Genomic DNA, 22,511 nt, shown 5'->3' with positions numbered 1-22,511 from the left:
TTTTGTCGGCTCATACCGCAGGGTATTGGCTGGCGTGAGGAGTGAGGTTCTTGAAGGCCCACTGAATATTTTGGTGGGAGGCAAGCTGACGGGTAAAGGCAGAAGACTGCTCACAGCACATGCGCAGGATTCCGTAATAAGCTGGCAGCATCCCTCGATTGAAAAGGACTACATCTTGGTCATCGTGATCTGCCAGAATGTAGTTAAAGGCGATATTTTTTGTCACCACTGGATTCTGAACAATAAGGCGGACATTTTCCGGGCAGTCAACACAGACATTGTACCAAAAAGAAAGCAGGGCTTGCTTGTTGTGATTTGTTGCTATGGCTGGCTCAGAGAGCTTTGGTTGGAACAGGTTCCACAAATCCATGAAGTAGGTGGAAAACATGAGTTTCTCAGTTTTAGAAATCAAACAGTACGTCATGAAGCTGAAGTATGGGACCAGCTTGGTGGTACCATGAACAGCAGCATCGACATAGAGCTTGGCTCTTGAAAGGAGGCCCAAGAGGACATTATAAACTTGATGAAGAACCACAGTTGTGTCTGGACTAAGGGGAAGGTCTCTTGTGGGAATGTGAAGTGAGCGTGTGGACCGGAACATCTGACGGAATGAGTTGCTTGGAATCAATGAAACCAAGAGGTAGGCTGCAGCTGTAAATAAAACATGTTAAGAAAGTTAAGATACTTCTTTAGTGAATGACTTAATCACACATTTTCAGTGGCTTGGTAGTCAGGCCAATATGGGTAACACTGGCACAACTTACATGTTCTCACTCTTGGGTAATTGTGTGCCAGTAGGAAGCGCTCTACCCAGTTTTCCATGTTCTGCAATACCCAGCTGTGTGCCAGCTTATTGCGTGGAGTTTGAACTGCCAGCCAGTCCAGGCACTGAGAGGGGTTATACTCGATCACCTAGAAAAATACTCACATACGTACATTAACACAACCAATCCTTTCACATAAAACCACAAAGTTCATACATTCTACAAGCTATTTCACCGCCATTGGCACTTCTGTGCCTACGGCCAGCTGGTGACTTACCTCCCATATCCTTTGTAAAATGTAAGATGCAAAAGGTGGCATCCCTGGAGGGCCACCGGCAAACTCCATTATCATTGTCAGCAGCTTGAAGAAAGGATTTGCTGCCTACAAGTATAATGAATACATGCATACAATCAGGGGGCTTTTTCAAATGACATACATTCTTTTCTAGATTCAGGTAATATATATGTGTATATATATATAGACATATATATATATATAGACATATATATATATAGACATATATATAGACATATATATAGACATATATATATATACACATACACAGATTTATTTCTTAAGTCATTCTTCATAGAGGTAAATAATCTGTTAATGGAATAATTTTTAAAGCTAAATACATTCCCATCATACTCATTAGGTGGCTACAAATGTACGTATATTAATTGTATTCAAGTCTCAAAAATATTATTTTAATAAATTAGTGAGAAACAACTCATAAAAAGTCATGTAGATCAAATAAATATTTCACTAAAAAACCCTGAAAAATAGGAATTCCCCAAAAATTATTTTAAATCATTTCATAGCGTGTGTAGTTATTGGTCATCATAGTAATATGAAGCTATTTTTCGCCTTTAAAAAGTTTAACTGTATCTTCATTTTAAGAGAAAAATAAATCAATCCACTGTAATATGACAATAATTGACTATAATAATAATCAGACTAATTCACTCATACTAACAGTCCTATGTTAATCAAGATAATTCACTTATTTTGATTCCTGGGATTATTTGCAATAATTAGTTTGTTGAAATTAGTCCAGTGAAGGATCATTTTCTTTCAACTACAATTCACTTATAACACATCAATAACTTCTTGGTTACATTAATAATAATAAAAAAATATATATATTATATATATAAAAAAGGGACATACCTCTGGGGTAAGCTTTGCTATGGATGTGAAAAGCATGGATGCAATCTACAAAAAAAGATAACCAGCAAGACATTATACAGATAAATATGGCATTCCAATTCATTCGGTTTACCATAAATTCAAATACGTTATAACCTGTCGAGCACTAACAGGCATACAGCGGCTCGTACCTCGTTTTATTCTCATAAACATACCAGTGATTACATATATGTAAGAGTATTATTTGACATATAACACATACAGTACCTTCAAAACATCTATACAGAAGGTCTTACATGATTCGTCCTACTAAGTAACTACTTTCTATGGTCTGTCTTTCTACTGTCTTTCTACTTAGGTTTATCAAATGTATGGAGTCAATGCATTTTATCTAAATACAAATCAACCAAACACCTTTCATTCATAAGTCTTGCTTTTTGTAAATGCTTCATATATTTATACTAATACCAATGATGTGTTTCGAAATACACTGGTTAAACACTGGTTCTGTAAAGCTCTATACATATGATTTTCAATAGTTAAAGACATATTATATTAAGTAACAAACTGACATTCTGATGTATACAAGTTCACACAAAGCGAAAACATCTCCAAGGATGGTCCTTATAAATCAGGAAAGGAATTGTGCATCCCATAAAAGAACACCACGATAAAAACACTCACATGCTCGGCAAGGCGATTATTGTATCTGCAAAGGCTAAAAATCAGGTTACAAGTCTGCCGGATGTTGATTCCATCACGTATATGTTGAAACAGAAAGGGAAAACCCTAAGACAAAGCGACAAACTTTATAAGCAACAGAGTTATTATACAATATTAACATTTCATTATTAGGATTTTATCACATTAACCCTTTTGAATGTGTTGTGCTTGATGAAGCCGACATACTGAAAACCCTGGAGCTCTACACCTTTGTGCCAATGTTTTGACCCTTTTAAAGCTTGTGTGTATATTTTGTCTATCATTTAAGCTTTATTCTGTTTTATGTCTCCATAAGCTGCCCGGTATTTGTGCCCAATGTACAGACCATTAAGACCATCAAAACTATCTGTTCTTACCTTTCCGCCTGTCAAGGCAGCCATGTCATTCTGAGACAGAGTAAGATGCCTAAGACAAAGGGGACAAATGTCAAACATTTAATAATCAATAAGCTAAAAATGCTTGCTTTCTATTACTAGCACTCCATTTGGAAACCCATGTTCATTAAATAAGATGAAGCCCTTACTCTTCCCTTATTCTATGTTATAGTGAATATTAGGTTGGGATGAAGAAATCACTATTTCCTGAAGTAAGAGGAGTGGTTCCAATAGTTCTACATAAACAATTTATGCGCCTGTTTAATCATGTTTAATGAACGCCACCAATTAGCAGGCAATCAATGACAAGAGATCCTCTAACACATAGGTGCCAAGATCAACCATTAAACAAATCACGTCCCCTAACCGACTACCGACCTTTCAGAGCGAGATTGTTCCACCAGGAACGCTATCAGAGCAATCATCTTTTCAAGGGCTGCCGGTCTGTACTTTTCTTCAGCTAACGACAAGATATCTTCCTCCTCCTCTTCCTCACCTTCTTCTTCCTCGGACAACACTTCAACCTGTGGCTAAATACCAAGTAAATACCTGAAATTATTCCTTGTGAAAGTGAATAATGAAATACGTTACAAAGTTGACTAATATACAGCACTGTGCAAAAGTTTTAGGAAGGTGTGGAAAAACGATGTAAAGTAAGAATATTTAGATTTTTCTTAACTATTAACTATTTTCGAAAGCATTCTTACTTTACAGCCTTTTTTTCACATCCGAGAAAAGAAAATCATAGATAGAGTTCTGTTACTATTAAACATTATTTCAAATGAGAAATATTCGCAATTACCAAACAATTCCATGATGTACGTGAAGGTTTCTCTGTACTTACATTTTCAGGACCCTTGGTTCCCATGTAAAAATGCACCATGGTTGATATGGCTTGTAGTGACAGCAAGAACTGGCTCTGAAATGAAAGGGAGAAATATATTTAGAAACTGTAGAAGTCGCTCTCTTGAATGTCAGCATTTAACAAAATATGAAAAAGCACCTCTTCTTCTCCCATTTTGACAAATTCGTAGAGAAAGGCAAAATACTCCGTCAGATGTTTACTGTGTGGCTTTACGCCATGCTCCATAATGGAGAGTAAGGTCTTCACAAAACGGGTTACGCAAGAGCGGCTTCCAATGTCTTCCACAGGCCCATCCATATCATCGGAACTGGAAAACAAAAAACAATCATACTTTAGAACTCCGAGAACTAGTGATGAGCCAATAATACATTAAGTGTACGGTACTTAATGACTATTTATGTAACTAAATATAAAGAACGAGCTCCAAAATAACGTGGGTAGTTCTTAAGCATGGAATACCAGAAAAAGAAGCACCGCACAAATACACATTTAATTTTTATTGCCTGTATGTTCAGATGGCTATAATTCTATCACACAGCTAATGCTCTCTCAAACCGTCTATTTAAAAATACAGCAATATTCTCACGACAGAGATACGGCTTACCCATCTTCCATGCCTGGCTGCAGGTACAAATGAGCGTGTACAGGTCGCAGTCTCTGAATGACATGAATACACAGACGCTGAAACATCTAAACAGAACAAGAGTCTGATAAGCATACAATGCTTGAAGGCGTTATACAGCACAACACGACACATCTACATTTTGGCTAGTACAATATAAGGATGGGGCGATGGGATTTGCTTGACATTACAAGGGCCCTTTAATCCACGGAGTGCCAGCTATGTAAGTAACACATGGTTAGAAAGGGGATCCGAGGGTTGAAACAAATGTTTTTGTAGTGAAATGAGGCATCTGAAAGTGGTTTTAGGTGTGCCACCTAAATCACAATATAGCAAAACTATGAACGTTGGCCCACCCTTCCAGGGAGGAAAGGTCAGCCCCAACCCCTGGCACGCCAAGAGTTAATACACAACAGCAGCATACGCTATGACTGTGTACCCCATGGTTTAATCCACACCCCGATAGATCAGATACAATGCATACAACGAGGTGCTTCTCTAGAAAATACAGCACGACGTCCAAACTGGAACCACCGCAGTCAGTGTCTGGTCCAAGTAATCACACGAGCAGCTCATTAACGGAACAGAGGGCTTTATGGAATGGCCAAGAAAGGAGTTTTACCCACCTGTCTCACAATCTGATTTGGGCACTTGATCAAAATCTGCATAGGCCACCAGTCATCATCAGCCATGCGGTCCAGGAACCACTGAAGGAAGCAGAGCATGCATTAACAGAACAGCTGAGTTTTATTTCTGCCGTCATGACTCGAAGACAAGGCCAACGCTTGAGGAGACACTTCACTCCAGTAAGTTTGACATCAGTCATGCATAACTAAACGGTTTCTACGTATCTCACCTCACAGGCTGCTTGGCTGTTGTTGAATTGCTTTGTCAGTAATTCAATCCACTGGAGCATTGTGGGCTAAAGAGAGAGGCAAACAGTAGAGCATTTCAGTGGATGCTTCAGCTCTTTCTTCTATGAGCAAGACATGCTTTACAGCCAACATTTACATTTGGCTGAAAAGAGTCGAAAAGGTGAATTATGCTTTAAGACAGTTACAAATCAGGGGATCAGGAGCGCAGACTATTTCCGAAGCAGGTAGATGAGGTTGAACAGAAAAAAACTAGGGCACTAAAAACATTCTACATCAGTGATGATTACACAATCTGTCGGGCTTTCGCAGTAGCATGAGAAACGGGATATATATATATATATATATATATATATATATATATATATATATATATAGTTAATGCTGCGTGTATTCTGTGGGCTTCTAACTAGACAAAAGTCTACATTATCCTTCCATAAACAGAGCCGCTAATGGGATTCTGCTAGAAGTTTGGCCAAGAACAAAAGTGTTGTGGGTCTGTCGGGCCAACATGAGAACTGATCCAACATTACCATGTCAGATTGCAAAACGAGCAAATGCGGTTAACAGCGACCCTAGAGAGCAGGCAACTCCAAATTAACTTTTCAAATAAGAGAAAAGAATAACTAAACTCCAAATTAAATTTACAGATAAGAGAAAGGAATAACTACTCCAAATAAACTTTTCAAATAAGAAAAAAGAATAGCTACTCAAGATTAACCAAAGAGAGCAGACCACCATAGACTACCGAGATGATATTCTATGAGCCGGGTTACACTGACAGCCTATGGTATTTAACTTTAGAACTAAACAATTTAAGAGAGCATAGACGCAGTCGGCTAATACATTATACCTGCTCCTATCTGACTAATTGTATTAAGTAGAAAACTGCCCCAAAACCCTCCATAGGGCTGTAAGCAGGAGACACTACAGACTATACTACTGGTCGCCATGGTGAGTGCATCACATTTACTACTTTTATTGCCCTATAGAATTGTTGGAAACACTTTATCTAAAAGGTGCAGCTTATATGGTTGTGATTCTAAAAAAAAATAAAACCTAGCACTATAAACTAAGCCAAAAGTACTTCACTTTAAACTTTTGCCACTGTTATTTAACTGCATGACACTTAAAGATTTAGCGTCGTATAACGGCTCTAATGGCCGGGGATATAGTCTATGATTAAACCAATTGATTTAGAACATCCACTCGCATTCATATAGTGAACCTTTTATGTTCCCACAAAAGTCATATGGAAAGCGTAACTGGAACAGGTTGACACAACAACTGAACAGCCTCCATTGCTTTAACAAATATAACCGTAAATCATCAACGGTCTTATTTGTCGATTACAAGGCAAGCTACCCAGCGTTATTTCATTTTTGGTAAGGTGCATTCATGTCATCATTTCAACATCCAAACCTAAACACAAGTACTTCTGTAAGCTGAAGTAGATCTGTCACCTAACTTATGCTATATTCTTGGGACAGGTGCTTAAAACTCTTCTTCTTCTTCACTGGGTTCTCACTGCATTTTGACACTGGTCTAAAATATTGAGTTTTGGGGAGGGCTATTTTTTTTTAAATATATTTTTAGATGACAGGTCGACAGCTTAATGCCATTCGGATGATTGCTACACGTTTCATATCTTTACCGAGAGTTTTTTTTATTTATTTTTTTGGAAATACCTCTCTCTGTTTCTTACCTTCCTCCCCAGTATCCTCCAATCCTGCTTCTTCTTTGTTGACTGACAGCACCAACAGAGCAACAAAGATTGTTAGAGTTATAGCAGTGGTAGCGGGATTACTAGGGAGGAAGGAAAAGCTATTGCGGTCTGTTATCTACAACCCAAAATAATATTATAACAGTTCCATTTACATTTAATTAGAAAAAGTTACTTTTATGGCAGCAAGTAACATGTAGAGATTTCAACAACAAAAAAAAAAGTATAAAATATGTACTCACAGTAGAGAAAAGGCCAAAAACACACAACATATACATTTATATACACATGCAAACACGATTACCTTCAAATTTTGGCACCGTGCGCAATAAAAACCATTTACAACAAATGGTCAAAATATGTAATCCTCATATCTGTATTTTTCCGCAAATTTCTGTGTGCCTGCGCTAGCTTTGGAATCACATTTTTTTGAGAAAGTCTCATCATGTCATCATGGAGGCTAGGTATTAAAGACAATTATGGTGGTTCTTCATACCAGACCTCTATAGCATCACAAATGAAGTGTTTTACATTTTTTAACCCTTAAAAAACTATTCAGCAAACTTTAAGCATATGAAATGTAGAAGTAAGCTTATCGTCAAGTACTTCTGGTTGCCTGCTTCCTCTCTCCGACAGTATAGGTTCTGGGTACCGTCCATAGACACTGTCGGATCCTCACCAGCGACGACGTGGTATGGAAACTGCCAGCGTTTGTACTGTCCGAGAGGGGGAGCGGGACGTTCTCAGCAGGAAGGTTTAATACCGTTTTTTACGCAAATGCTTAAAAGTTTTTTTAAGGTTAGAAAAGGTTTAATGTAATCTCAAGGATGCATTCCGCCAAGTCACTGCAAGCCACTTGGAATAAACACAGAAAGGACTGGACTGAAAAATAAAGAGAGGCACAAAAGTGCAAAGTACCTTTTCTTTAGAATGGATAAAAGTCTCCAACACAAATGATGTACTAAGCTGCAGAGGAAAAGCAAAAAGTACACTTTAGTAAGATATCTTCACCATGCTGTTACATTTTAGGCAAAATACTATTTACCCCAAAAACAATACATAGTTATTTCCCTTCTATTGCTCTTTAAGGATGTGTTTGCGATCTCTTGTACATTTCGATTTTTTGGCACAGTTGTTACTAATGCACACAATGAAAAAGTAGGTACAAGAGACGAGACAGCGAACAGATTTAAATTACTTTGACAGTTATGGTTATGAGCCAAAGGCTTCAAACTATTTATTTGATAATAAAACATACATGTCTAAAAGTGACACTATGTATATACAGGTTGCATTTTACACGTTAATACAGGTTGTTGTTACCTTTGCAGTCATTAGAGACACTGCTTTCGGGTCCGGTAATGTGCTTGGAATACTACTGCACAGCTGCCACATAAACCTACAAAAACCAATACAGATCAATGCCTTCATATCCCCGACCACTGAGCGCACTAACAAACAAGAATCAATACTTAAAATGTACTTACCCAAAATATGTATGCTCAAAAATGTTCTTGTCCTGCAGAAACTGCATGTTATCATGCCAGATCCACTGAAAATAAAAACGTCACATTGACACCCAACAACTCTTTATGCAATTAAATTCATCTGTTTCACCCCAGAAGTAATTAAACCGAATGTAGCATAAAACGGATCTCTCCGAAGTGTCTAGCAGATTAAACAAAATCCAAAAATATCAGGGATTTCCGGGTTTAATTTTTGGAGAACTTTATGTATATGCAGTACGTTTCTGAACTGTGTGACAAGCACGGCACCTTCATCATGCCTCCATCACAATGCCTGCATAAAAGCGGGTGATGGGTGCATGAAAGGTGGGAGATGCAGGCTTAGGAGAGCTTTACAGGATGGTTTTAGCCTTGAAAATATACCTCTAGAAGCTCAGAAGAAACATCAAACTTGAACTCCTTGTTATTTTCCTCCTCAGGCTCCACGCGCTTATAGAACAACATATATGCACTGTGCGTCTGCAAAATAAACAGAACAATCTTTTATAATTACTATGTCTATCCTTTTGTGGTAGCATATGACTAGCAAAACATCTTCGTAAACCTGGTCCACAGGAGCTTCAGTGACCCGAGGTTAGGCCACATTCTTGTACAAGTGGCTTGCCTTCTTTATAAGCTTACCTTTTCAAAGGAAAAGTCCATGAACTTATCAGTCACAGAGTCATATGTCTTGGTCTGAAAAAGAAGAAAAAACCAAAATCCACAATTATTAAATCGTAAGATTGGTACTAAACATAGGGAAAATGCATACATTCTACTGGAAATACCACACTTTCCAGAGACCATCACTATATAGTTAAAAATCTTTACTATATTAGCGGGACGCGACACATTTGGCACATTTAAATGTTTCAGATCATCCAACTAATGTCAACAGTTAATGATAACTGGCCGTGCCACCCTTGGCGGGATCAACTGCAATGAAGCATTTGGGATAACTGGCCATGGAAGAATTTTGGCCGGCTCTTTTTACAGAATTGGTCTAATTCAGCTACATTGGAGGGTTTTCGAGCACAAGCTGCCTTTTTTAGGTCATGCCACGTCAACTCAATCGGGTTCAAGTCAGGACTTTGACTAGACCACTCCAAAACCTTCATTTGGTTTCTTTTGAGCCATTCAGAGGTGGACTTGTTTGCTTTGGCTCATTGTCCTGCTGCATAACCTAACTGCGCTTGAGCTTTAGGTCACAAACAGATGGCCATTCTCCTTCAGGATTTTCTGGTAGAGAGCAGAATTCATGGTTCGATCAAGTATGGTAAGTTGTCCAGGTCCTAAAGCAGCAAAAAACAGCCGCAGACCCTCATACTACCACCACAGTGTTTGAATGTCGGTTTGATATTGTAGAATGCTGTGTTAGCTTTACACATCCCGTGGATTCGATTTTTGCAGTTTCTTATTGTGGAATCATAAACAATGACCTTGACCGAAGCAAGTGAGGTCTGTAGTCTTTTACATGTTAGTCTGAGTTCTTTTGAGACCTCTTGGATAAGTTGTTGAAGCGCTCCGGGATGTATTTTGGTAGACCAACTAACTCCTGGGAAGGTTTACCACTGTTCCAAGTTTTTTCAATTTGTAGATAATGGCTCTCACTGCAGTTTGCTGAAGTCCCAGGTCCTTAGAAATGGCTTTATAAGCCTTATCAAGACTGACAGATGTCAATGACTTGGATTCTCATCTGTTCTTGAACTTCATTAGATGGCAGCATCATGTGCTACTTTTTGAGACATTTTAGTCTGCTTAAAAGTCATACGCATTGTGCGTTTGTTTAGGTGGCTCCCTGAGACAGTCCGATAGCTCGTTCCTTACCCTATGGATATACCGGTACATCCATAAAAGTTGTGGCAAGATTGTCCTTAGGACGTACAGGCATGGCCTGATGGATCTTTATCCATATTCCACAGCATAAAAAACAAAACAAAAACAAAACATGCCATTGCCCTAGCATTACATGTAAAAAAGATAACCCCACTCCTGTTTCACTGCCTCAAAACCCCTTAAACCTACTGTGAAGAAAAAATTCCAAGCAAAAATATTTAATTTTAGTATAGGTTTCTTTTTTGCACGTTTCTATGGTTTCAAACGAAAGCACTGTTTGTCCTCAAAAAAAGGATGTATAAGTTGTGTGGGTACATCAAACACGAAAAAGGGGAATTTTGCTCTAAAAACACCTTGGTAAGGTAAGGGTTCATTTTACTCACGGTCATTTCTCCACCAAAACATTCAGATGCAAGCTGAGCAGAATCAAACGGCTTCACTTCCGCATCATTGAAGAGATACCTACAGACAAACAAAAAATAGCTTATTTTCCAAACCTGTAAATGCCACGTAAACATGAGGCAGGAGGGTATACTGGGTATTACAACGAAGGCTATATACAGTATTGTCACAATACGCCCCACCCTTATAGTTTGGTGCTATTTTAAGGAAGAAATACTCATTACTAGAAGGGTAAAACGGTATTCTCAATGTGTCCCAACCCTCTCCGACAACCACTTCTGTGTCCCCAGCGCTGCTTCTTCTCTTGCCTCTTCTTGTCCTTCTGCCTTTGTGCTTTTCTCCCCAATATCAACTCCACTAAGCAGGCCCCCAGTAGCGCTTCCTCAAAAGGGCAGAGCCTGTGCGCAGACCCTCTCCCTCGACTGGAGGAACAGGGGTGAGGACCGTGGCTTCGCCCTTTAGCGGAAGTGTCCATGAAGCCAGAATATCGCAGGCGGACTCTGGGAGAAAGAGAAGCGTTACTGTGCCTCTCATTACGAATCTGTCTGCATTATTCTGGATTCTTGGAGAACTTCCGCAAAAGGGTGTACACCACATGGACAGCCACTGCCAAGTTTTTCCAATTGGTGGAAAGGGTGTACACAAAGGCTGCGTCCTATTGAGGAAGTGCTCAGGGGGGCCTGGTTTAGGAGATGATATTGGGGAGAAGCGGACGAAGAAAGACAGAAGAACAAGGAGGCAGAAGAAAAGAGGAAACAAGTGAAGAAGTAGAGCTGCTGAAAAGGAGAACAGGATACAGAAGCGGTTGGCAGAGAAGGTAAGGACACACAGACTGCGTGCATCAGGGATATTCTTATGTGTGTCAGGGAGGCAGGAAAAACAATTGCATTTCTGGGAGACTCAGGACCTCTAGGTAGGGTTGGGCATTTTTTTTTTTTTTCCAATTAAAAACTGCATTTTTTTTGCTTACTCTGGTTATTGTCTAATATAAAAAATATGTCTATGATCTTAAAACATTTAAGTGTGACAAATACAAAAACAGAGCTATAAAACTAATCAGATTCATCAAGATATAGCATGTGTACAGCTAAATGAATCACCAAAATATAGTAAATTCCTTTCTTTACACTTTTAATAAATATACAGTCCTGAGACACAAGCAGTGGATCTGTGGGTAGCACAAAGTGACTAACTAGTGATTGACTAGTATAATCAACAAACGTCAATGACAAGTGGTATAAAAATTTGGCTTAAGCAGGTTAGAAAAATATAGAACTTACCACTTGTTATTCCTGTAAGCGTGCAGATTTACTATGTCCTTAATGAAGCTGTAGTAATGGCCACCATCGGCTGTACCGGTATGAACAGTCACTCCTATTAAATCATACTCGTAGCTCTCTGCCTCTCTCATTTCTTCACCGTCTTCTTTTAAACCTGAAATACAGTTACAAACATGTTGGCACAAGGGCACTAAAATACAGGAAAGCAAGAATATGGTGAGCGCATGGAGACAAATTAGCAAGAGGTTTATAAAGAAGTGGGGCGTTTTGAGACCGTTCCTTTAATTCCATCATTAGATGGACAGTCTGTAGACACGCATAAACACCGTCACAAGTGTTACCTTCTATTCGCTCATTCTTTCCCATGAGAAAATCTTCTGTATATGGCGTCATATCCAAACGCAGAGGGAAGGAGAAATGCGTATTGACTTTTTCTTTCATCATGGTGACCATATTAAATGTGTACCGCATAGTGTTAAAGCTTAATATTCGTGGTAATTTCTTAAAGCATGCTCTGAAAAAGAAGAAACACGTGCAATCAATATCGTTAAACAGTTCTGATGTCGGTCTAATCACCGTTCCATGGGCTGGTATAGTTCACAACCACTTCCGTCAACACAACCACTTCCGTCAACACAACCACTTCCGTCAACACAACCACTTCCGTCAACACAACCACTTCCGTCAACACAACCACTTCCGTCAACACAACCACTTCCGTCAACACAACCACTTCCGTCAACACAACCACTTCCGTCAACACAACCCGGTTCTTAAAAGCAATGTTTATCTCTATCATTACTAGGGTAACCTACATGGAAAGAGAATCTTTGTACTAGAATTGTTCTTTAGAAATGTGGCCCTATATTCACTAGAATTTCCAATACTTATTGTATTAGACGGTCTTTTATTCAAAAAGCCTCCAAAAATCTACACACTCCGTATTTAGGAGTGTTTGCCAGCTGCCTTTCTTATGGTATCCCGAGCACCGCTCACAAGTGATAAGCAATGGTGCGTTTGCTTGCTTCGACAAACTACATTGACCTAAAAAGTTCTGAAAATGAGATCTTTACTCTATATTGAGCTCATGTACTGTTTGTTAGTAACTAAACAGATGTCATGAAAGCCCAGCAAATGGAAGATTATACTGACCTTTTCTCAGCTCGCACCTTCTTGCCGCACTGGGAACACGTGTACATGTTGTCCCCTTCTAAAGTGTCTTTGATGGTAACTTCATCCAGAGACTCCTGAGTTCAGGATAGACAATGGGATTATGACATTAGAAAGAACACGGTCTGGAATGCACTGTTTATACATATTTTGGATTGTAACGAGTGTTTGGATTTTTTATATTAGTTGCTTTATAATATGCATTATACATATACATTTATTTTAAATGATAAAACTGGAAGTTTCATTCCTCCTTAGGTCACACTGTGCGCTCACTATGAGTTAATTGGCTATAGATGCTTATTTTGTTCTCTAAATGATTAAAAGCTCTGAGAAATATGAATAAACTATCGGTGGCGGGTGAAGGCCAAGGCACTCTGAGAAGTTAACGGACTGCAGGCATTCTTGTATAATCGGTGCTGAAGGATCTGTATTGAAAGGGTATATGATTTCTACATGTTACAGTGCTTAGACGCTGGAAAGTCAGAACATGTTATCCAATGTAGAACGTGTAATTTATAGCACATCTAACTCATAGCAATTAATGGAAAATGTATTTTGGGGAAAAAAATCTTAATATATGAAAACACATATATAAGATAATTTACAAAGAAACGGACAATTTGTTATTTTGAATGTACTAAGCAGTTTTCTGCAACCTCCATGATGTTACACTGGAAGAGCCTCGCAATTTCATGGGTTTGCTTTCTCCTGCACACAGGGCCGGCCCAAGACAAAATGCCGCCTGGGGCGAAGTTTAAAGTGCCGCCCCCCCTCTCCCATTATCTACCCTTCCTGTCCCCCCCTGTACTTACCTTTCAGCAGTCCTGCCACGGTGCCGGCTTGTAATGCTGAGTCCCAGAAATGACGTCATCTTCCGGCGCTCAACATTACAAGCCGGCACCGAGGCCGAGCTAGAGGGCTCGCAGAGGAGAGAGGGGGGTGGGGGGCGCCGAGCGGGTACTGACAAATTGGTAAGTGAAAACCACTCGGCGCCCTCTCTCTCGCTCTTCTCGGCTTTAAAAAAAAAAAAAAAAAAAAAGGGCTTGGGGCGGCAAAGTGCCATTGTCGGGGCGGCAAACTGCCATTGTCGGGGCGGCCCTGCCTGCAGATCTAAGTGATGTATTTACTAAAGTCTCACCTAACCAGCTGTTATGAAAGGCCAGCCCCGAGGCACTCATTTTGGATAACGCAAAGCTAAATACGTGAGATCATTTCAAGAAATGTTTCCATGCAAACTATAAATTACGCAACACAAACTCTGGCCGCCTTGCAAGAGCAGACATGGGTTAGCACTTCATATTGTACGGGTCTAAATAATAAATACATTTACTCACATAAATGTTCTTCATGTCTGCTACCTGACATCTGACGGTGTAAAATTCTTCAGCTGTCTGGCTTACATGTTCACAATCCTGGTGCAAATAAAGCAGAAGCGACGATGTACAAAAAGGAGAAATACTTTAAGCAAACGATACATATTTCTTTGAGTTTTTAATGCAGTGTTGTATCTAGCGTGGCATTCAAGAAAAGTGGGGTTTGCTTCATATTGCTCACCAATGTAGGCAGTCACAGACACTTTGGTTACATTACAAACTCAAGAACCATAACCGAGTATGAGTAATTAAGACTGAGACATTCTATCGGCTAACACAAGGAAGTAATATAAGAACATTGTTGCCCAGTAAATTAGGTCAGTGGCCCATTTTTAATCCTTTACTTTGGATACAGTTGTGGAAGTCAGTCTAAAGGCCCTTTAAATGTATCTTCATTAGAAGAAATATAGGCTCTTGAAACAAACAATGAGGTCAATCACTTTCCAAATATAACTGAGTAAACCTACTTTATCATTTATCAATATTATTCAAATTCCGCTAAAAACACACTTACCAAAGAAACAACATTGTTCGTAATGACGCCACCGAATAAACTCTTTACAGTGTTTTTCTGCATACATAAATAAAAGAAATTTAAATGTTTAGGACAAACGTGTTAAATGTAAAATTTTATGTATTTAATATATATATATATATATATATATACATACACACACACTGTGTGTGTGCTAAAAGCATATGGATAAAACCTGCGCAACTAGGATATAATGAATTAGAAATCTGGCTTGGATAACTATGTACATCATAGGCAGGTATTAAGCAGAGAACTCACCAATTCAGGAGTCATTTCTTCGATTTTAGTGATTAAATCTGTAAAGAACTCTGTCATGTCCTTCTGTTCCCCAGTATTAAGAGGCTGCTTATCCATCGTGTACGTCTTGCAGAATGGTCTTGGATTGTAAGCTTTGCATTCACTTTCCTTTAAATAAAGACAACTTCTTTAGCACCAGCACAGTAAGCAATATGTTTGTTTGATTTTATTTCTAGGTAGCTTTATATCATTATCGCAGGACAGCGAATCAAACATTAAAAAGGTAAATCATATGTCATCTTTACTCAGCTATATACATTTTGTATTTAGTTGTTTGAACCTAACTAGCCATCACTCAACTGAACTAGATGTGCCCTAAAAAGTTCTGTTTACAGGATCCGGAGGTTCCATAATAACTAAAAACTCAGATATTAAGGTTTCATGGAAGAAAGCATTCCACACCAGAGGTGTCGGATGCCTAGAGACTGATATTGACCTAAATAGTATTTTCCCAGTGTTCCTTGTTCAGAAAAGAAGCTTAATGTGATGGACAATTTACGGTAATTTTAGACAGACAATCAGGGAAGGTCCATGCTTAGATCCTGTAGAATTGTGAATATGGTGCCCCTAGTGGAGTTATTTGGTATAACTACCTGCGATGCCCTGCCTGCTGCAGATTAGTGTCATGTTTTTAAAGTCCGAGCTATATATGATCGCTTGGCTGCACCAACAAACAATTGTGCTGCCTCAATAAAAAAAACGCTGCTCATTAATGTTCCATAAGAGGCAGGCAAGTGAAACAGGTTTACACTTAATCTCTACAAACAAGACGTTAAAGCTCTATTACCAGCACAGCTTTCACTTACCATTAAATACGTAAACATCTTTTGGAGCTCCAACAAAGTAGTTTTGTGCTTCATGTCCTCAGAATACTGGAAGAACAGGAATGTGCTTTTATAACAGACAATTGATCAATGTCAACCAAAACCTTATCAAAAACCTACTTATATGTGGAATCTCAATAGCAAATGTTTATAATCCTAACAATGGACTGGAATTATGTTTTGGTCACTGTGGATATCCTTAATATAAAACTGATAGATGTAGACATCCCTAACAATATTGTCAGATATTTTATGATGGAAAACATGTATTCTATATATATGTATTTTACATGAGCACAAAATGGAGTCAGAGCCATTTTATTTTACTTAATCATATAATGATTATTTCTTTTTGTCTTTGTTCCCTCTATAATTGAGAACAAAGAAGTATTCATGTATAATGATGTTTCAGTATATATGATCCAATTAACGTTATCTTCCATGAGAAAGTTAAGGAGTAGACACTACATATCCTTAGGAATGTAAATTGGAATGGGGGATACGTCATAAGACCACCAAAACCTAAATTTACTACCTAGGAGGCAACGTCTGGAGATATGGGTGACTACAAAGACCTGATTTACTATCTAGGAGGTAACATCTAAAGATAAGAGTGACCATGGATAAATTCCAAACGCATATGTAATGGTCTTAAGTAATTTCTTAGACCAGAGCGTCTCTCGCAGGTAAATTAAGAAATTACAACGGTGTAAATATGAGTAGAAGTCCTAATTATAATGGGTAAAACCCACCGTTATGATTGGAGAATTCCAATCAAGAGGTGGAGGCTATGATAATAAGCCCTGTCTTTAAAAGCTTATGTCTTTAATAATAAAAGAAAACCCTAAAAACTGACCCTGAAACAAAGGCACCCTGAAACAGACAGACCCTGACGGACTTATTCACCAAATTTACCCCAGAGAATTGGAATTTGGAATCTTAAGATCCTGACACCATATTGTACTCTTAGAGTTACTTTGAGGCCTAACATATATAACTTTTAGAAAGTTATATCTCTTCCCACTTAATTTCTTGCCGCTGAACCTGGATTAACTTCTACAAGGACCAGTTGGACCACAGCAACAAGTGGTGGTAATTATAATTTTTATTATTCTGAATAGAGGTGAACTTTGTCTTCTTCATATAGAATTCCCATTTTTCGGGGAAATCGTATTTGGTATTATTGTATATGACGGCTTGTGAGACTGCAGCTTAGAACCCGTGATATTCACAATAATGTAAAAGGTATTTTTTTACCTGTAGATGAAGTTTGACATTATTTGCATCTATTAGGAACTTCACTAATACTCTTATTTTTTCATATTAGCTGAACTAATATATAAAGCGTTAGTGATCTTTTAATTACCGCCCTGATTATTATTTTGGTTGCTGAGTGGACTGGAAATTAATTGTGTGTGTTAGACTCAAAGTAGTAATTCATATTGATAATATCGATAACATACTGTATTTGGAACTGATGTAATTTGACATGTTTTAAGAATTTTGTGTTTTATATCATGCACTGTGTGACTCAGATATTTTATAAATTGTGTTTACAATAAATAATATTTTTATTGACTATCGTGGTGATATATACCTAATTTGAATTATAATTTTCGGCAATCTGAAAGAATCGGAGATAAAATATAGGGTATCTACTTAAATTAATATTGTGGATATGGTCCTACAATATTTGGTAGCGTCGTTATTTTGCGTGTGTGATAAAATATTGGTTTTGCCTATTTTGTCTCATTAATATCCCTAACAATATGAAACTGAAAGATGCCACTATTACTTAGCAGTAACACTAAAGAGTGGCATACAATTACAAGTGTAGTGTAAGTAAAGGTATGTAAATGTATATTGCTTATATATGATCCATTTTCAGTGGGTTAAGCACTGCCTTTGATACAGTACCGCATTAGGCTGCAGCATATGGTTGTGAAGGCAACAATGTCACCAAGTGAAATACCAGGCTCTGTAACGACTACGCTGGATTTATACAAAAGCTGACTATTTTTTTGTGTGTTTTTTTCATAGACGATACAAACGATTAAGGCATTGCCATGACGATTGGCATTGAAAGAATACCTTTGCAGTAAAGATGGCTTGCCTGGCCTCGGGTATCATGAACAGCTGTTGAATGGTAGATGCCAGGTAGCAGGTTGCTCCAAGATTAGTGAGGCCAACAAACCTGCACTCGGCTCTCACATCATCATGGGGCCAATAGTCCCATTTATAAGGGGCATGAGAAGCTGCAGCCAAAAAAGTAAGAATGCGTGTCAAAAATATTACAAATGTTATTTCATATACTAAAGATTTATTCGCAATGCATACACCGATAATTCAGTTTTTCCTGGAAACTTGACTTCCTTTGTTGAATGATCACTACAGACCATGTATAAGTAATGTATAGGAAATAAGTCCGTGTCAAGAGTATACAATCTGACAACAAAAAACAAAACACACTGGTAGCTAACAACTCAAGTAGACTATAAAAATAGATTGGCATCATCCATCCAAACATTGGCATCATCCATCCAACATTTGACTTAGCTGGACAGACATGAGAGGCATAAGAAAATAAAGTATCTTACACTGCATGTGCTGCGCCATAACCCAGTTGTGCAACAGCCTGTAATTCTCGACAGAGCCTTTCACCATTTCCACCAACAGGTCGTACGCAGCAGCTCGAGACGAGTGGGATTTACATTTTGGCTGCAATCTGTCCTTCAGGCTTGGCAGCAGGAACAAGAGATTAAAAATATCTCTGAGGAACTCCTAAAAAAAAAAAAAAATAAAACCCACAAAAAACAGTCAAGCTCTATCCTTGGAAACAAAGAGCTTGAAGACCCCTTCAACAGTCAAGTAAACATACCTGTCCCTCCCTGGAAAATTTAAATGGAGGCTTATGTTTGATAACACTGGTTGCGAGTCTAAGGAGTCCTGTCATACCGTCATCTTCTACATTTCCATCTTGGTAGTCAAGGATCTCTCGGCTACAAGGTAAAAATATTTGATTTTGTCAGAAAAGCACTATTCCACGTGATACACACACAGTATGCTTTTACCAGTGTTGGTTATTAGTTTAGGAAGCAGATTCCAAATGTGGAACTCCACAACCTTAGTCTCCTTCAATAAATTAAAAGAGGATACGAAAGACTTAAATTAACACATTGGTAGAAAATACCTGGCGGTCTGCATGAGACCTATAGTTTCTTTTAACAGCGTAGGGAGTAGAACTTCAAGACCAACGTTGAATGGCTGATATTAAACTAGTGCTATGGTAAGTATGCGGTTAAAGTGATGCACTGGTTATTTAAGCAATCTGATCTCCGTAAGAAAAAAAAAACATTTAATAAAATAAGTGTCTGCTAAGCCTCCAGCTTCCCTAGCAGGATAGCTGTAAGGCATCAAAATCATAACAAAATGATTGGCCACGCAGAGGAAGACATATCGTGTTTTTACACGGATAAATCTCCTTACTGGCAAGTGAGATGGCTTTCAAATTGGTTTCATAATCACGTGCTTCTACAGTCAAAAGAAGACTTGTAAAGGGTATGTGATCTGCACCACAAAGCGGGTCAAGTTAACATAAAAAATACAAACCTGCGAATGCAGTCTGCCAAGTGTCTTGCCAAGGCATCCAAATCAAGCAGTGTTGTCTGGAAACATATTAAATGTGTTAAAGGGTCATTCTTTGAACAGAAAAAAGTGACTTCATACGGCTGAAGAGTCACCATATTATATACTGTACACACACCCACATATATATATATACATACATATATATATATATATATATATATATTATACACACATATTTAGCAATTTTTGCTAAAGCAGACCATTCATTAAGAAATTGGGGAAAATACTCTATTATACCATTACTATTATCATTACATAAACAAAGATTTGAATTCCGTTTTCTTTACCTGGCTGGCATCTTTGACATGAATATTATCAATCAGTTTACATAGTAACCAAAAATATTCTTTACTTCCGGGCCGTAAAATAGTTTCTTCCTCGTAGTCCTCCACCTATAAAAATATCAATTTATGTCAATTTCTCTTGTACCATTGCTAGATGGACAATATTAAATATTAAAATAATATTACTAATTTTTATTACCTATAGCATGGCATTTCTGAAAACACATTATAGATATCCAACAGCACTTAATTTAAAACTTAATTATGTTGATCCGGACAATAATAAAATGCATTCATTCAGCTTCATGCTTTGGGTAAACATCGCGATGAAATGAATCAAGAATCCCAATATGGTCTCTTTATCACCGCTGTTCTTATCTCAGACCCCAAACTATTGCTAAATAAGTATTCAAAGAATCCGTTCCCCTGCAGTCTGCCATCGGAAAAAGGAAAGAAAGGCCAATTCTACCCGACAGTGCCAACAAAAAGAAGCTGAAAACATGCATGTTGGATAGTTCCATCCATTAATACATTCCATCTGAAGTAGAGACCACTGAGCCATGTTGTTTTAGGTTGGTCCAGTAAAAAGTGCAATTGTTGACCTTAAACTCCATATAGATCTTCCTATTCCTCTCAAAATGTAAATTATTTCATTGTAAGAGCGCGAGCCTCTATACTGTTGGTCCGTGCCATTGTTGTATATAACAACCTGTATAAAGTGCTGCGAAATCAGTTTCCACAATACAAGTAAAAGATGAATTTTACCAAGCCATTTGGTGACATTACTGAACAGAGCCTCCTTAACATGCAAAGCGTGTATTTACCCGAACAGGTTTCAGAGCCTGAGCATCCGGAAGGAACTTTAACAGAGTAGATGCAGCCAGAAGTAAGAATGACCTGTTGATTGAGTCCCCGCCATCCAGACCAGAAAGCGAAAGCTTGTACAGCCCATTACAGGACTCATGGCGAACCGCAGTCTGAAAGGCAAAGCAAAAATGGGTTCAAAATCATTTTCTATGTTTCTGCAATAAGAAAGGGTTAATGAACCACGCTTCTATCAGCCAGCCTAACAATGTAATATTTTGCTGGTCAACACTTTAACAGAGAGGTAGGCCAGGAACATCCTAATTCTTTCTTGTAACGCTAAATAATTATATACATATATATACATATATATATATATATATATTAGTATATCGAGAGATATGCTGTTATGGCCTATATATTACATCATGGCTATATACACAATGCCAAAATGATAGATGATAGAAGATTAAAGCGTTATTTTGGAAATCAAGTAAACCACTGGACAATGTCATCACCACTATTACACCTTGAAAGAGGCGGCCAATTCAGTGGTTAGACAAATGATCCGCATGTGCACCAAGATGAATTTTCTTGGCCCCTTTGCACTACAGGGGCTGCAAAAGCTTTTATTAATTCCCTGATAATTTAACAGCAATGTCCAAGATAAGTCTTGATCCTAAAAATATAAAATGTATCACTAATCTAAATCTGGAAACCAGAGACAGACATAAAAAGACAATACAAATTCTTGATACATTCATTTACACTACAATAGGTCTTTTTAAAGTTATAGTAATCAAAACAAATGTCTATCATCTTACCTCTGGAATAAGGAGCGTTAATTTTTTGAGCCAGTCTTGTAAGTGATCATTGTCTGCAAGGCTGGATTTCACAGCAGAGCAGCAATGAGCCCAGCTAACCAAGAGCCACATCGAGTAATGGGTAACTAGACAAAGGACACACAGAAACAGAACAGGTAAAATAATTAGAAGAACACGAAATAGCAAAGGACTAAAGTGCTAAAAATTATATTTCATCGGTACAGTATTATAAATACTGTTTGAATATAGACCTGCGTGAACTATTTTGCTCCATGAACTATGGTTTTAATACACTTTAATGGAAACTTTCGGGGCTTGTGTCATATATATATAGCATAATGAAAATATCTTTCAAATTAACAATAACCCCAAGAAGCTTACAAAAGATTTGATTTGCTAAACTGCAAAATAAAGCAAATGTCGTGATTTTAAATTTCTATGTGATGGTTAAAATATTTAAATAAAAATGTAAGATTGCCAATGCATAACAAGACTCACTAGTAAAATCCACATAGCACCAACATACACAATATATACATGAAATCAGAGCGATCAAATGCTTACCTTCATGCCTGGATCGGTGGTCTGACTGCGCCTTCAGCACCCTGCACACAAGCCAAGACATACCATAAG

The 22,511-nt window shown here is 38.0% G+C and overlaps 1 protein-coding gene across 2 annotated transcripts in view; it reads right to left on the bottom strand.

Moving 5' to 3' along the window:
• Positions 1–22,511, bottom strand: part of LOC149303274 (ubiquitin carboxyl-terminal hydrolase 34-like) — a 70,798-nt gene that overhangs the window by 6,592 nt on the left and 41,695 nt on the right. For both annotated transcript variants that reach the window (XM_089481465.1, XM_089481466.1), the window contains exons 35-67: positions 22,443–22,483; positions 21,879–22,003; positions 21,075–21,227; positions 20,254–20,358; positions 19,928–19,983; positions 19,197–19,317; positions 18,916–19,099; positions 18,410–18,573; positions 16,301–16,366; positions 15,456–15,602; positions 15,177–15,233; positions 14,624–14,701; positions 13,269–13,363; positions 12,458–12,630; positions 12,117–12,270; positions 10,818–10,896; positions 9,241–9,294; positions 8,983–9,078; positions 8,581–8,645; positions 8,417–8,492; positions 8,012–8,059; positions 5,355–5,420; positions 5,125–5,205; positions 4,481–4,566; positions 4,015–4,183; positions 3,856–3,930; positions 3,390–3,541; positions 2,994–3,042; positions 2,599–2,703; positions 1,936–1,980; positions 1,042–1,146; positions 765–912; positions 17–651 (exon numbers count right to left, since the gene is read on the bottom strand). In XM_089481465.1, the coding sequence (XP_089337591.1) occupies positions 17–651; positions 765–912; positions 1,042–1,146; positions 1,936–1,980; positions 2,599–2,703; positions 2,994–3,042; positions 3,390–3,541; positions 3,856–3,930; positions 4,015–4,183; positions 4,481–4,566; positions 5,125–5,205; positions 5,355–5,420; positions 8,012–8,059; positions 8,417–8,492; positions 8,581–8,645; positions 8,983–9,078; positions 9,241–9,294; positions 10,818–10,896; positions 12,117–12,270; positions 12,458–12,630; positions 13,269–13,363; positions 14,624–14,701; positions 15,177–15,233; positions 15,456–15,602; positions 16,301–16,366; positions 18,410–18,573; positions 18,916–19,099; positions 19,197–19,317; positions 19,928–19,983; positions 20,254–20,358; positions 21,075–21,227; positions 21,879–22,003; positions 22,443–22,483 (3,853 nt within the window). The remainder of the gene's footprint in view (positions 1–16; positions 652–764; positions 913–1,041; positions 1,147–1,935; positions 1,981–2,598; positions 2,704–2,993; positions 3,043–3,389; positions 3,542–3,855; positions 3,931–4,014; positions 4,184–4,480; positions 4,567–5,124; positions 5,206–5,354; positions 5,421–8,011; positions 8,060–8,416; positions 8,493–8,580; positions 8,646–8,982; positions 9,079–9,240; positions 9,295–10,817; positions 10,897–12,116; positions 12,271–12,457; positions 12,631–13,268; positions 13,364–14,623; positions 14,702–15,176; positions 15,234–15,455; positions 15,603–16,300; positions 16,367–18,409; positions 18,574–18,915; positions 19,100–19,196; positions 19,318–19,927; positions 19,984–20,253; positions 20,359–21,074; positions 21,228–21,878; positions 22,004–22,442; positions 22,484–22,511) is intronic.

The sequence above is a fragment of the Sceloporus occidentalis genome, unplaced genomic scaffold (genome assembly GCF_023333645.1).
Source record: "Sceloporus occidentalis isolate IW3139 unplaced genomic scaffold, rSceOcc1.0.p SCAF_15, whole genome shotgun sequence".
Lineage (NCBI taxonomy): Eukaryota > Metazoa > Chordata > Lepidosauria > Squamata > Phrynosomatidae > Sceloporus > Sceloporus occidentalis.
Note: the sequence above shows the minus strand (reverse complement) of the source record. Positions and strands in the feature narration are given on the sequence as shown.